This window comes from Prenolepis imparis, unplaced genomic scaffold, assembly GCF_030444845.1.
Source record: "Prenolepis imparis isolate NDT839.2.m4 unplaced genomic scaffold, iyPreImpa1.0 SCAF_374, whole genome shotgun sequence".
NCBI lineage: Eukaryota > Metazoa > Arthropoda > Insecta > Hymenoptera > Formicidae > Prenolepis > Prenolepis imparis.
Genome location: NW_028141532.1, coordinates 6,597 through 20,999, shown reverse-complemented (window position 1 = coordinate 20,999; position 14,403 = coordinate 6,597). Strand labels below are relative to the sequence as shown.

Genomic DNA, 14,403 nt, shown 5'->3' with positions numbered 1-14,403 from the left:
CGGAGAGGATGGCTGTTCCCAGTAGGCTCGTCGAGGCGTGCCTCGCCTCCCACCAAGCCGCCACCTCTCCGTGAGCACCCCGCAAGCAAGGCACCCGAGCCGGTTCTCCCTCAGATTCGGAAACAAGCCAAGCTATATTTCCTTCCTCCTCAGGTCGGCCATCCCGAGGAACAAGCTTCCTCGAGATTGCGCCTAATGCGCCGCGATGACACCTTTGCGATCACCCGACATCCCCTGCCACGGCTTAAGGATAATTACCCCCAGCCTATCGACCGGGCATTCGCCCAGTTTCGGCTGTGACCGCAGCATTCGAAGGGATATCAAGCGATCACGCCAGTGTCCAGAGACACATAGCGATATATGCGCTCTGCCCGAAGCCAGTGACCCGTTAGCCGCCGAGGGGGTACCTCGACGTTTCCAACTCTCACCACGTGGAGGAGGGTTTGGCACATGGACCGTCGTCCTTTGAGAGTCAGTTAGCACCCCTTGCAAGACTATCCTCTTGCAAGGGGTGAGCCCTCTCGCCACGGCAAGGCCGCATCCCACGAGAGGGAACCTAACCTAACCTAACCTAACCTTTTTTTTTTTTTTTTTTAACGTCTGGAAAATGCGCAACCGCATACCCACCCGCCTCGGGGGAGGCAAGGTGGGTTATGTGGGGCTGGGGGTATATAAACGACCCCCGACCCACTAAAAACCAGACGGCGACACTCGGCCTTACGAGATGTTCTCGGGAACCGCTAAAGCATGACGTCCAAGAACATCTCAGGCTGCGCGTTAACTCGCGCCCTTCTCGCGAGGAGGGAGACGTTTGTCTCACTCCTCATGAGGAGAGGTGGGTGTCGCGCCACACTCTCCTCCTCACGGGGGACTGCGTGCAATGACCCACAAGTCCCCCGACTTGTGGATCTGCAGTCCCCGTAAATCCCACTTGACTGTGGGATTTACTCCATCCTCCGAACTGAGGATGGTGGTCTACGAGGCCGACTAAGTGTCGGTCTCCATCGCCTCCGCCTCCCTACTACTGGCCGGTTTCTGCCGGCCAGAGGACGATGCTGTTGTTGGCCCGGCAGGGACTCGCTTCGCCGCGAGTGTACCGGGCTTTTTCGCCTTTGTCGACGCTTGCTTCGAGGAAGCCGTGGCTATCCTCTCCGCAAGCGGCACGTCCTCTTTTCTTCTCGAGGGAGGTTTGGGTTTACACCCTCTACCTCCCATTCGGTGCGCAGCTGGCAAACCCAGGTCGGCGCAAGCCAGGCACCTGGGTTGCGCCGTGCACCCCTTCGCACTATGACCGAGATCACCGCAGCGGTAGCATGCGGTGCTTCGGTCAACCGCTGCCTTGCACCGAACCCGGACATGGCCATGTCCGAGACACCGGAAACAAAACACAGGTCGAGCCTTTAGAGTCTCCACCCTGACTCTGTTCCACCCGATCTGCAGCTTTCCTTCTCTGGCCAGTTTGCTGGCCGCCGAGACCGGGCAGCAGACCCAGGCTGAGCCTGGGCCGTTGTCGGTGCTGCGCTGTATCTCCCCCACTCTGATGAGCTCCTCTAGGCATCCCGTCTCCGCGGCGATTGCCAAGGAGACATCCTTAGAGGTGGAGGCCACGTCGAGGCCCCGGACCCTCAACTCCGCGGTCTTCTGGGGCTGCGTGACCTTCACCTCCTCTTTCTCTTTGAGAACCTCCCTCATCCGCTCAGCCAGCTGCCGAGCTTTAGAGAGCCGGTCCCTACCGGGGATCTCAATGACCAGTCCCCCCATCATTGATGGCCTGATCCTCGACCCTACGATGCCGAGGTCCTGGAGGGAGATCTTCTCCCTCGCCTCGCTCATCACCTGGGCGTAGGTCAGACCACTGCCCTCTTTCTCCGCGATGGTGACTGTAACAGCCGCGGTCGCCGGAGCTCTCGGGCCCTTCTTCCTTTTCTTCTTTGTTGTCTTGCGGCGCTTTCTGTCTGGCTTTGCCGCTTGACCAGAGCCTGTCTGCTCCCCGGCTGTCGGAGCCGCAGACCCCTTGGAAGCCCGCGATTGCCGCTTATCGGCGTTCGCGGACTTCCTACCTACAACCTTAGACCACAGGTCCTTAGTGTCCCCCCCAGAATTAGGAATATTCCCCGTCACATGAGATCCCCCCCCCTTCTCTCGTACAGCATCGAAGAAAAGAACATTGTCTCGATACGTCTCAGTGAGCAGAAGAAAGACAGACACGTCAACTTGCTGTACGTGGAAGACAGCAACAACATTGGACATTTCGCATGGATCAAGAATCTCTTCCGGCTCGTGAGCTCGCAATTGAGCAAAAATAATGACAGAAAATATATCTGCGATCGGTACGTATATTTAATTAAAAACGCAATATATATATACATATATACATATAATATAAAAATGTAATATACAGGGTGTCCTATAATTCGCGAACCACCCGTCAGTTGCAGGTAGAGCACGTTGAACTGAATAGAAAAGTCCTCTACCATTTTGCGATTTTCGCAATAATTAATGAGAAATAAATTAAAGAAGATCAGCCAATTCGCGTGACGACGGCGAGAAAAGACAGCCCAGTTTCACATCGTTACTAAGCATGCGGCGAAAAGAAACAGTATAATGTTACACGGTTGCTAGGCGCGCGATGAAGCGGGGAGGAGCGCTTTACAAAAGACAGTAACTACATACGAGTAGCGCTAACTCTGGACCCCCGAGTGGGCTGTCTCTTCTCGCTGCACGCTTATCATCGCTTGAATTGGCTGATTTTCTTTAATTTATTTCTCATTAATTATTGAGAAAATCGCAAAATGGTAGAGGACTTTTTGACTCAGTTTAACCTACTCTACCTACAACTGACGGGTGGTTCGCGAATTATGGGACACCCTATATAAGTTATATATGGGAAAAAAACTAATTATTTGTTTTTACAGATGCTTGCATTATTTCGGTTCGGAAGACAAATTGCAGTCACATACAAAGTCACCGAAAAACTTTTAAATACGATATACAGTAACGTAAAAATTGCTGCTCCGGCAAGATTCAAAGTAGGCTGTCAGGTACGCGTGAGTAAATTCAAGACCATCTTCGAAAAAGGTTTTACACCAAATTGGATTACCGAAAATATTTAAAATTATCAAAGTGCAGAAAACTAATCCTGCGACATATATACTTGAAGATTCGCGCGGAAATTCCGTCGCCGGAGGATTCTACGAGTACGAGTTACATCATGTTGCAAATCCCGATGTATATCGCGTGGTAAAGGTTTTGCGGAAAAGAGGTGATGATGTTTATGTGAAATGGTTGGGACTGGATAAATCTCACAACTCATGGATTCATAAAAATAATATATTATAAACATTTACTTAAAATATATGTACACTCTTTATTTTACAATATATTTATCTAATAATTTTATAAATACAAATATACATATAATATACATATTTATACAAAATATTTTACAACAAATATTATTTACAAAGATATTTTATAATGTCTCCATGGCAATGTATCAGTGGTTTCAGGTATGATATACCGCTTGTCATCGTGAGGACTTAGAGCAATTTTTGTCTCGCGAATGGTGTATACTTCATGCAATTTCGATCTTATACATGACTGACTACGTGTCATTTCAATCTCTTCATTCAAACACCGCGTATAATCATCAAACGTTATCGTTCTCGCGACAACGTTACTCTTGACTCCTTTTACTTTTTTCGTATCTTTCTTGCCATCCACTCGCATACATTTTTGCTCTAACAAGGAGATGACGCCAATTGGAAAATCGCTTTTCCAACGAGTCATGGTGCGTTCGATAGCTTGTAGCTAGCTAACGAAAACCCTAAAGGCGTTTGCGCCAATGGGCCTTTGTTTAGTAGAAATTACGAGACAAAGTTAGAGTCACGCAGCTATGTTTCTCATAAGCAAGGACACTATGATCCTTTTCGAGTGAGCGGCGTGGCTGCGAAGACTAAGGCTCTCGTTCATTGTTTTTTGCGCCGGCGGCGAAGGTTCGAATCCCGCTGACGACTGCTTCGCTTCCTTTTTTTTTTTTTCAATATTGGACATTAAAAAAATACTATATTATTATTTATTTATTATTTTTTATTTATTTATTTTTTTTACATAAAAATAAGTACATTTTTAAATGTTTGAACGCAATAAAAAACACAAATCATGTGAGTTGATTATTTTTTTCATGCAACTTATATCAAAATAAAATATGTAAACTTTAATCGTCTATATTATAAAAAATTTCCATTGCTTCGCAATGTCGTGGATGAAAATCAATATAAAAACATTTGAAACATAAAATTTTGTCACACCACGAACATTTTATAAAGGAATTATATTGTCCACATTCGCATTTTTTATTAACAATAATAGGGGGAAAGCATATTTGATTTACATTTAAAAAGATGTTTCTATTGTCAGCTAACTTTGCAGCATACCATGCGTATTGAAGCATATTTTTAAATTTTGGTGCTGATAATAAATAATGAATTATTGATTGTATGCGAATTGCATCAGCACGAGTATTTAATTGTTTGCTTTCGTCGCTTGCAATGACATCTGGACAATTTTGTATTTTTTTAATTATAATTTTTACTTGTCTGTAAAAATATACATCACATGGCTGACAAATCGGAGTACATTTTGGTGGTATAATTTGCAAATTACATGTTGGTTTATTATTTTTGTTGCGGAATATTTCGTTATATGTTTGGATGTTTTTTTGTCCTCCCCAGGAATCAACAATAAATAAAAACAAATTATCCCGGACATACGGTTTAACAACATTTTTCAAATACTGTTCGTATAATGACGTTGTTAATTTGCCCGATTTGGAACATACAACGACAACATTTTTACATAATTTTAATAACTCATCTACATCTTTTTTTACACGTACTCCAAAATAATCAGAATATTCTTGCAAACAAACAAATACTTTATTTAATAACTTCCCGGATTTTGTCAGCGAATATTGGGCGGTGTACGAATGCGAAACTTTATTTAAATCGCCGATATACAATTGGCCTAATTTTTCTCCAGTATGCGTGTAAGTTCGCGACACATTAACTCTATACTCACATCCTGTTTGATCTGTATTAATTACAAAATCGGGGTCGTAATCCGGTGAAATTGCTTGAATTAATTTTTGAAACTGTTCCGCTGATTTTATCACAGCTTCTGGTTCAATTGCCTCTTTTTTAGAAATATACCGGACAACGCGACGATTCGATATCTTGTGATCGTGTAAAAAGTTGGTCAACCATGTGCTGGATGCTACGAAATGGAAAGCACTTATAGGTTCTTCGTTTTCCTTTTGTGCATTGTTATATTGTGCGGCTACAGCTATCGCCCATTGTTGCAGCAAACGTCGTGTAACTAATTGATTATTATTTCTTGCTTCTACAAAGCGATCGTACACATTAACTTTTATTGTATTTAATTTGTCTCTAAAAGTGCCACCTGACAAAACAGCTTTTTTATATTTTGCAACATCAGAGGCATGGTTTAAATACTTTTTAAAATGATGCTTTAATGTTTTAAAAGACCACTGTGGATGTTCTTCAGCTGTCATTACAATCTTCAATTTGACATTATATGGTACTATTTTATGCGCAGCAATTTTTTCCGGAGGTTCATAGTCTTCCAATTCATCGAGTATATTCTCACTCGTACTTGGCATATCTTCGCAGGTAACTACCTCTTGTCCTTCTTCTGTATAATATTCAATTTCGTCCATAATTTCATGCTCTCCCAACAGTTTAATAAATTTTTCAAAAAGTTTGCCGCCAACTAATTTGGCATTGTTCGAAAATTTGCGTGGGGCGTCAGCAAATATTAAATTAAAGCGTACAACAGTATCTACAAACAATTATTTAACATTATAATTTGAAATATACTGTGATGTTATAAAAGCAGATGTTTTTTTCAATTCTTCATTAATAATATATTTACCTCGAAAATATTCGATTGCATCCGTCAAATCTTCCTTTGAAATATCGCACTTTGCAAGTAGTTGCACATATTTAATAGTATTATCAGTAATATATGTTGTCTCCATTTTTACCGATGTTTCGTGCCACGCTCTCTTTCGAAATGCTGTTACGAAACTGGTGAGACACGTTATAACGTGTGAGAATGCCTTCGTGAAAACCGTTAAAAAGATCGAATAGAGGGGACAACAGTCCCTTCTACCTAACAAAGACTTTTCAAACGCTGGCAGGTATACTTGCCCGTCCTTTTCTCTCATCTCTACATATTTCACACACAATTTTAATACATATATAAAATATTCCACAATAAAGATAATAAACAAACATGTAATTTGCAAATTATACTGCCAAGATGTATATGTTAACCACGCAATGTTTATTTTTACATGGATTTTCATCCACGACATTGCGAAGCAATGGAAATTTTTTATAATATAGACGATTAAAGTTTACATATTTTATTTTGATATAAGTTGCATGAAAAAAATAATCAACTCACATGATTTGTGTTTTTTATTGCGTTCAAACATTTAAAAATGTACTTATTTTTATGTAAAAAAAATAAATAAATAAAAAATAATAAATAAATAATAATATAGTATTTTTTTAATGTCCAATATTGAAAAAAAAAAAAAAGGAAGCGAAGCAGTCGTCAGCGGGATTCGAACCTTCGCCGCCGGCGCAAAAAACAATGAACAAGAGCCTTAGTCTTCGCAGCCACGCCGCTCACTCGAAAAGGATCATAGTGTCCTTGCTTATGAGAAACGTAGCTGCGTGACTCTAACTTTGTCTCGTAATTTCTACTAAACAAAGGCCCATTGGCGCAAACGCCTTTAGGGTTTTCGTTAGCTAGCTACAAGCTATCGAACGCACCATGACTCGTTGGAAAAGCGATTTTCCAATTGGCGTCATCTCCTTGTAAGCCCTACAAATTCGGTCATATCACACCGTTATTTTTATCTTTCATTAGACCAGGTACTTTTTTATTCACGAGCGGTATACCGTACACATTGTCCGCAGCGTAATCGCTCGTATCAAATTTGTCGAGGTTGCGCTTTATATTCTCGTACACATCTTCACATTCGAAGTGGTATATTAGGCTGTCTGTGTCGGTGTACATTACCCTGCATCTGTCACGATACAGCGGTGACATGTACTCATGATGAAATTCGTATAAACATGTTTTGGAGATGTCGAGTATGCACATGCCGACATAGATTGATTTGTAAAATTTTACTTCGAGTTTACGTAATTCTACAGCAATAAGATTTTCCGAAAAGATGCTTCTACTGTGGAAATTTGGTTTCGCAATCATTGCCTCTGCACCGTATCTTCTTTCCCAATGTGTGATAAGTTTTACAATCCGATTACGCACATTTTCCATCGTTTTGCCGAATACTGCATTATTCATCATTTTATATAAATTTTTTTCAAAATTATTTTTCGCGTGTGTTCTAAATTGCGTATTAAGTTCGATATAATTTCGAAGCCAGGGAGATTGCGCGAATTGTAATATGCGATGTATTTTTGCAACGCGAAGGCCGTGACGCGTACATTGCTGCAGGTTGCGGTAGTGTATGTAGTGCAAAACGGTAGGTCAGTGTGCGTGTCGTGAAGATGTCGTGGATATTCTAAATCTATCTCGAGGATGTAGCCTGTGGGTGAATCGAGCGCGATATATGATGTGTCGAAATTAGATACATCGTCGACCCATTGAAAATCAGCATAAGGCAATGGTTGACACATTGCCCATCCATATAAATTATTTACATCGAAATACATTAGATACGAAGATGGTTTCAATGAATCGTACGACTGCATGTACTTGTTATTAGCGTGTGCATATCTGTTTGAACGTTGACTCAGACCGCCGCGTATACCCCGTTCGATAAACATTACCATATCAACGTCTGTAAGTAATTCGAACGTAATTTTTGTATGCTTTAACATGGCGTCCCACGTATACCCGGGGAGAGTATAATAATACGCGGGGTCGAGCCCATAACTCACGATACATTTATCCCGGAAATTTTCAAAAATGTCAGCTAATAACAAGACATCAGTTTTTAAATATAAGTCGCTATATTCGCCCAGCGTTTGAATGGAGAACCGCTCCCATACGTTTTCGGCGTGCGCGTAATCGCTCTCGGATACTGTGTCGCCGGTCAAGGATCTGTAGAATGATTCGCGGGGCGGTAAACACGTATCTTGCAACCTTTCAAAACAGTTGATATATTCGTATGGAAAGACGCCCTTCCGTGTTAATAGATTGAAATTTTCGGTTGATAAATTTTGAAATTCCGAATGTAAAATTTTGAGTTTTTCTTTACTTAGAAATGATGCCAATTTGTCGAGACTAGTATTGAGATATTTATATAAATCGATAAAATCATAATTTTATGCAAGCTTTCCAATCTTTGTCATCGTTGGTACTATTGACAGTTTTTGTAAATGATATATATTTTTCCTTAGTTATTGGAAGTAAATCGATTCCCCCTTCGAAAGCTGTAGCTATTTCCTTAATTATGAAATGTGAGTCGTAACCGGATAAATTATGAAATACTATTGGAATACAAAAAGAGTTTTTATAATTTAAGTTGCAATTTGAGTGTGCTGGACCTCTGTACCGCCCGGTCAGCTGGCAATGATCGCGTACGCGTGTATCGTCATCTTGCGTGAATGGTTTCTCACATATATGACAATGTGTCGCGCTATGAAATTTTTCCCACTCGTCTGATGTTAAATTTACCATGAGGACGTTAGTTGCCAAAATATTCTTTACGCGTATCGCTAAATTTTGTAGTTGTTTGGAAAACCACGCAACGCAATCTACACTACGACGAGAATAAAATGCAATAAAGTAATAGTAACAATCAAACCGGCGATAAACTGCAGGGACTGCATAGAAGAATATCTATACGTTGACCAGACATACTAGGCCGAAGGTTGGGGTCAAGCTGTGATCCCCAGAGGGATAGAAGAGCAATAAAAGGAAGGGACCTGCTACTTGACACCAGAGACTACTGACGAAAATCAGGCAGATAAAAACGTGCCTAGTTCTTTTCTTTTTCTTTATATATAACATATATATATTTTCTTATATATATATATATGTTATGTATCCCTCTATTTTCATTAGAATTTTTATACGATAGAAAAAGGGCTCCACACCTGCGTTACATGTATTAGCGGTAATAAATTTAAATAAATAAGTACAATTAAAAATAAGCTATGAGTAAAGAATAAAACGACACAAGAAGGACGAAAGAACAAAGGAAGGGGTTTTGGAGGTCGCCTTGTCTTTCCTCCTTCTCTACACAATTAAGAAGACAATTAATAATTCAAGGTAATACATTTAATAAAATAAAAATTAAATGTGAGCCCTTCCAATCAACAAGTCGTGATTCCTCCGAAAGAAAAGAATCGGATTATTCCATATAATTCTCTTTGCAAATGTCGTGTTTTACACCCCAACATTTATCTAAGGCGGGGGGTGTTACGTCCTGTGGACTCCACGATTCTTTTCTTTCAAAGAATGCAAGGCGATGATTGAAAAATCACAGGCGTGGGAATAAGACTATGATTTGGCAGGCGAAGCAGCTGACCGGAGACGGTTAATCGTAAAAATAAAAATAAAAAAAAGGGAGAGATACATACCAGATGTAACTCGCGGTGTCTGAAATTCTCGCTTTGACTAGTTGACAACTCGCGCTTGAAAAGCAATAAAAATCTTTCTTTTAAAGGAAAATTTTACTTAAAAGGTAATAAAAACTTTTTAGAAGGAAATCTCCACTTGAAAATCAATAAAAATTTAGAAGAAAACTTCCACTTGAAAACGAATAAAATTTTACCAGACTAACAACGATAACCGAATCCAAACAAATGCCGCCTGACAGATCACCGAGATAATCTCGAGAGGATAATAAAAATATAAACCTCAACAAATTCTCCATTGGTCAAAACCTAGGGCCCTAAACAAAAGCCCTGACCAATCCCGATAAACTTTTAAAGTCAAGAGACGCATCCGGGACTGAAAGGGCGTCATTGAAAAATTTCTTATTCGTCAGGAAATGTTAACAAACTAACGGGAAGGAGGAGCAAGAAGGTTTATATACCCGCGATATCCCTCGAGAGGTGAGATTTTTGTCCGAACTTTCGAGCGCAGTTTGCCGTGTATAAGCTATCCGAGATCGTATCTATACTCTTCGGACTTTTATACTTTCAATTTCGAAATCCGCTTTCAACTCAAATTTCGACGTTCGTTAGAGTGCAAGTGAAGAAAAAAGACATAGTGGAAGTCCGGACGACCACACAACCAGACTAGAACCCTGCAGCAATTATTAACAACGCACTCTACTAACAGTAAGTCAAGACACACATATATGTATATAACAAGGGAAAAAGATAAAGTACAATTTTCACCCCGTATCAAAATAATTCTTGGATTTAAGATAAAGCCATTTTCTTTATCTCCTTTTGCGCAAGTGCTATCATATCCAACCCTAAACCTTCTTCTCCCTCTCTATTTCATCCCGAAAAATCACTCAGGATTTCCCGTGATAACGGCGAGATCCGTGATTTCATCCATCTCCAAAAATCACTCAGGATTTCCCGTGATAACGGCGAGATCCGTGATTTCCTTCACTCCGAAAATCACTCAGGATTTCCCGTGATAACGGCGAAATCCGTGATTTCACCCATCTCCAAAAAATCACTCAGGATTTCCCGTGATAACGGCGAGATTCGTGATTACCGTTTCCCATACCTTTCCCCTACTCAACATTATCCAGTCTCTCTCTCTCTCTCTCTCTCTCTCTCTCTCTCTCTCTCTCTCTCTCTCACCCTCCCTCTCCTCGTCTCAATCATTCTCCCTCCCCCTCGCCACTTAATATAGAGTGTGACGAAGGTTGCACTTGCCAAGATGCAGTAGAAATCCCCTTCATTTATAACGAGGCCTATTCCTTTTTAAGGAGACACATCGGGCAAATTCCATTCCAACGCGAAGACGAATAGATGGCTCCTTTCTAATTTCCCTATACTAGAGCTCCCACTCCCAGAAGGTGTTTACACCTGCGGGCCAGACGTTCCCGATGAAGAGCAGTTCATGAGAATTGTAGCGGGAAGTCTCCCCGGCGCCCTCATCCCTATGTTTACTCCTATCCATCCCAAGCCCATCGGATTCCCCGTCGATATCCTCCGCGCTTTCCTTTTCCCTTCCACCGTCGAAATTACCGAACTTTCATAACCTAGCATTCTCTCTCACACGCACAAACATGGACACAAAATTATACATCTATTAGCATTTAGATTATTGTAACCACCAATTGGGACTCTAAAATTTAAACAATAACTTTTTTACCCCTTTCTGCCCCGATTGAAGACCTCCGTACTAATGTATCACCCGCGACCCATACACATACACTCACTCTTCATTAGCAACTAAGTCCGTCGATTATATTATTATGTATATAAATTCTTTCGTCTCTATATTAGGATTAAATTTATAAATTTCAACACAAATGATTTTCATTTATTAATAACCCGTTCCCACTCAGTCCCGTAAACCAGGATCGCACAAGGTCCCATCCTGCGTAAAAGAGATTAAATTCTCTTGCCAAAAAGGGACCACCGAGCGAACGGCCCTTTAAATAGAGTAAGAGCGACCCTTGCGGTCGTTGACCTATTTGGGCCCAGACGTTCGTTCGGGTCGAACAGACGGATAGTCTGCCGTCGTTCGAAAAGATAAATTTAGTTACGTCCTTCCTTTCGACTCTTTCTTCCTTGAGTCTGGACGTAACACCATATATAACTTATATATTACGTTTTTATATTATATATATATTGCGTTTTTAATTAAATATACGTACCGATCGCAGATATATTTTCTGTCATTGTTTTTGCTCAATTGCGAGCTCACGAGCCGGGAGAGATTCTTGATCCATGCGAAATGTCCAATGTTGTTGCTGTCTTCCACGTACAGCAAGTTGACGTGTCTGTCTTTCTTCTGCTCACTGAGACGTATCGAGACAATGTTCTTTTCTTCGATGCTGTACACATTTATCGAAATGTTGTTTGATAGTTCAAACTTTTTAATTTGATTCACAGTCACTGGAAACTCAATGTCTTGGAGATTCAGCACTGTTGTGTAATGCGGATATGAAGATTCCCGTTCCACATTTCTTTCTGCGGGGTATAGAGCTGCGACCACCGCCCATGCAAAACATGCATTGTCTTTTGATTGCACATTAACCACTGCTCTTTTGTTCATTATTTCTCGCGGTAATTTAATGTGGCATCCCGCACGCATTGCATTATACTTGTTTATATTTACAATTAAATTGATTATTCGCGACAATGCCCAACCACTATCGCGTTCTTGAAACTCTTCTAGCGATGCTAGTGTGGGGTCGATAACGCGGCGTTTGTACCAATCATGTAAATCGGAGGTGCGAAAGATTTCAAAGTTTTTCGTATTGATACTTTTATTAGCACGCTTATCGCCCGACATGAACTCGCCATTAAATATAGTGTTCACTTTCACACTAGTGTGTTTTTGCAACACTTTTTGCACGTGTCTGATCACAATGTCTTTGGCCTCCTCTAGAAATTGACGAGGTTCAATGTGATTGCTGTTTATCACCGCACCAGTCAAGATGCGGCTCTCGAACGCCGTATCAATCTCTCGCCATATGAGTCCGATGTCTCGCGAACTGCTTCCGGCATCTGCATGTACAAAACGTCCGCGTACCGAATTCTTCAACCCTTCGAGACGCGCGATTTGGGAGACAAGCGATTGTCGAACTCCGATCGGTAATCGTGGTCGTTTTATTTTATTCGACTTTGTTCTTCTAGTGATTCGATGTATTCGTCACATTGCTGCTCCCACACAATATATTCTTCCACCGAATTCACCCTTGTGGCTTGCTCCAACAAACTTGCTTCCAATTGTGCCATATTTGAGATGCTCTTGCTGAACCTCTGACAAATATACTGACAGAGTATGCCTCCTTACCAGCATTTTTATTTGATCACTGACACTTGAAAAACTCTTAGCTGTAACATCAATTAACAAAATACGGTATATTTACACCTATAAAGGTACAAACAAAACGGATAGCGGTACAAACGTCTGCAGGCAATTACAAAACAGCACCCATAAACAAAATTGAAATATCCCAAAAATGACACTATTAGCTCTAATATCAATTTTGAACATTCGATATATTTACACCTGTAAGAGTACAAACAAAACAGAAAGCAATACAAACATCTACAGACGATAACAAAACAGCACCCGTTTACAGAATTAAAATATCTTAAAAAATGACACTATTAGCTGTAACATCAATTTTTAAAACTCGGTGTATTTACACCTGTAGGAGTACAAACAAAACGGATAGCGGTACAAACGTCTGCAGGCAATTACAAAACAGCACCCGTATGCAGAATTGAAATATCCCAAAAATGACAAAATTAGCTTTAACATCAATTTTGAACATTCGATATATTTACACCTGTAAGGGTACAAACAAAACGGAAAGCAATACAAACGTCTGCAGACGGTAACAAAACACTTGTTTACAGAATTAAAATTTCTTAAAAAATGACACTATTAGCTGTAACATCAATTAACAAAGTTCGGTATATTTACGCCTATAAAAGTACAAACAAAACGGATAGCGGTACAAACGTCTGCAGGCAATTACAAAACAGCATCCGTATACAAAATTGAAATATCCCAAAAATGACATTCTATTGGGATCCATAGATGACAATGTCGTCTAAGTAAACCAGGCATCTGAGTCCTTGTATCCCTGTGAATGATAGCAAGGCTGCGCAACGTCAGCTTGAAGAAATGCAACGTCATAATCGCGCTATGGAAGGTTGTGGAGTTTATCTCGCTCCATACAAGCGTGGACAGGGATTCTCAACTAAGAAAAAAAAACGTAAAAAAAAACGCTAAAAATGCCTGTGGGTGTAACAACTAATGTACAATTAGAATAACTGGCAAGACGTATACGTATACCATTCTTTAGAGGTGTTTTCATGCGCAATAATTTACCGATAAGCGGTATACGACAAAATGAAAGCGGTATTGTAAATTTGGATGACGTTGATGATTCCGGTACCCATTGCATATGTAAAGAGGGGAAATCGATCAATATATTTCGATAGTTTTGGTAATCTACGACCACCCAAAGAATTGGTGCAATATTTAAATGTTACGAAAATAGAATACAATCACACATCCTATCAAAATAATCAGAATAATTGTGGACAATTGTGTTTACGATTTCTTCAAACGGTTGATATAAAACCTGTCAATCCATCATCACGATTCAGTTTGACAACATGTTGCTAACACTAACGTTGACTGGCAAAAGTAGCGTTCTCACTGTAAGCTACTTTCCAG

General features: G+C 40.6%; 1 protein-coding gene across 1 annotated transcript; it reads right to left on the bottom strand.

The window, feature by feature from the left end:
- Positions 1-987: 987 nt before the first annotated feature.
- Positions 988-6,225, bottom strand: LOC145948407 (uncharacterized). Its single transcript, XM_083058100.1, has 4 exons — positions 5,953-6,225; positions 4,250-5,859; positions 1,098-2,067; positions 988-1,055 (listed from the first exon to the last, which is right to left on the bottom strand). The coding sequence occupies exons 1-4, from the start codon at positions 6,056-6,058 to the stop codon at positions 988-990; spliced, it is 2,754 nt and encodes a 917-aa protein (XP_082914226.1). The 5' UTR covers positions 6,059-6,225.
- Between the last annotated feature and the right edge of the window lie 8,178 nt (positions 6,226-14,403).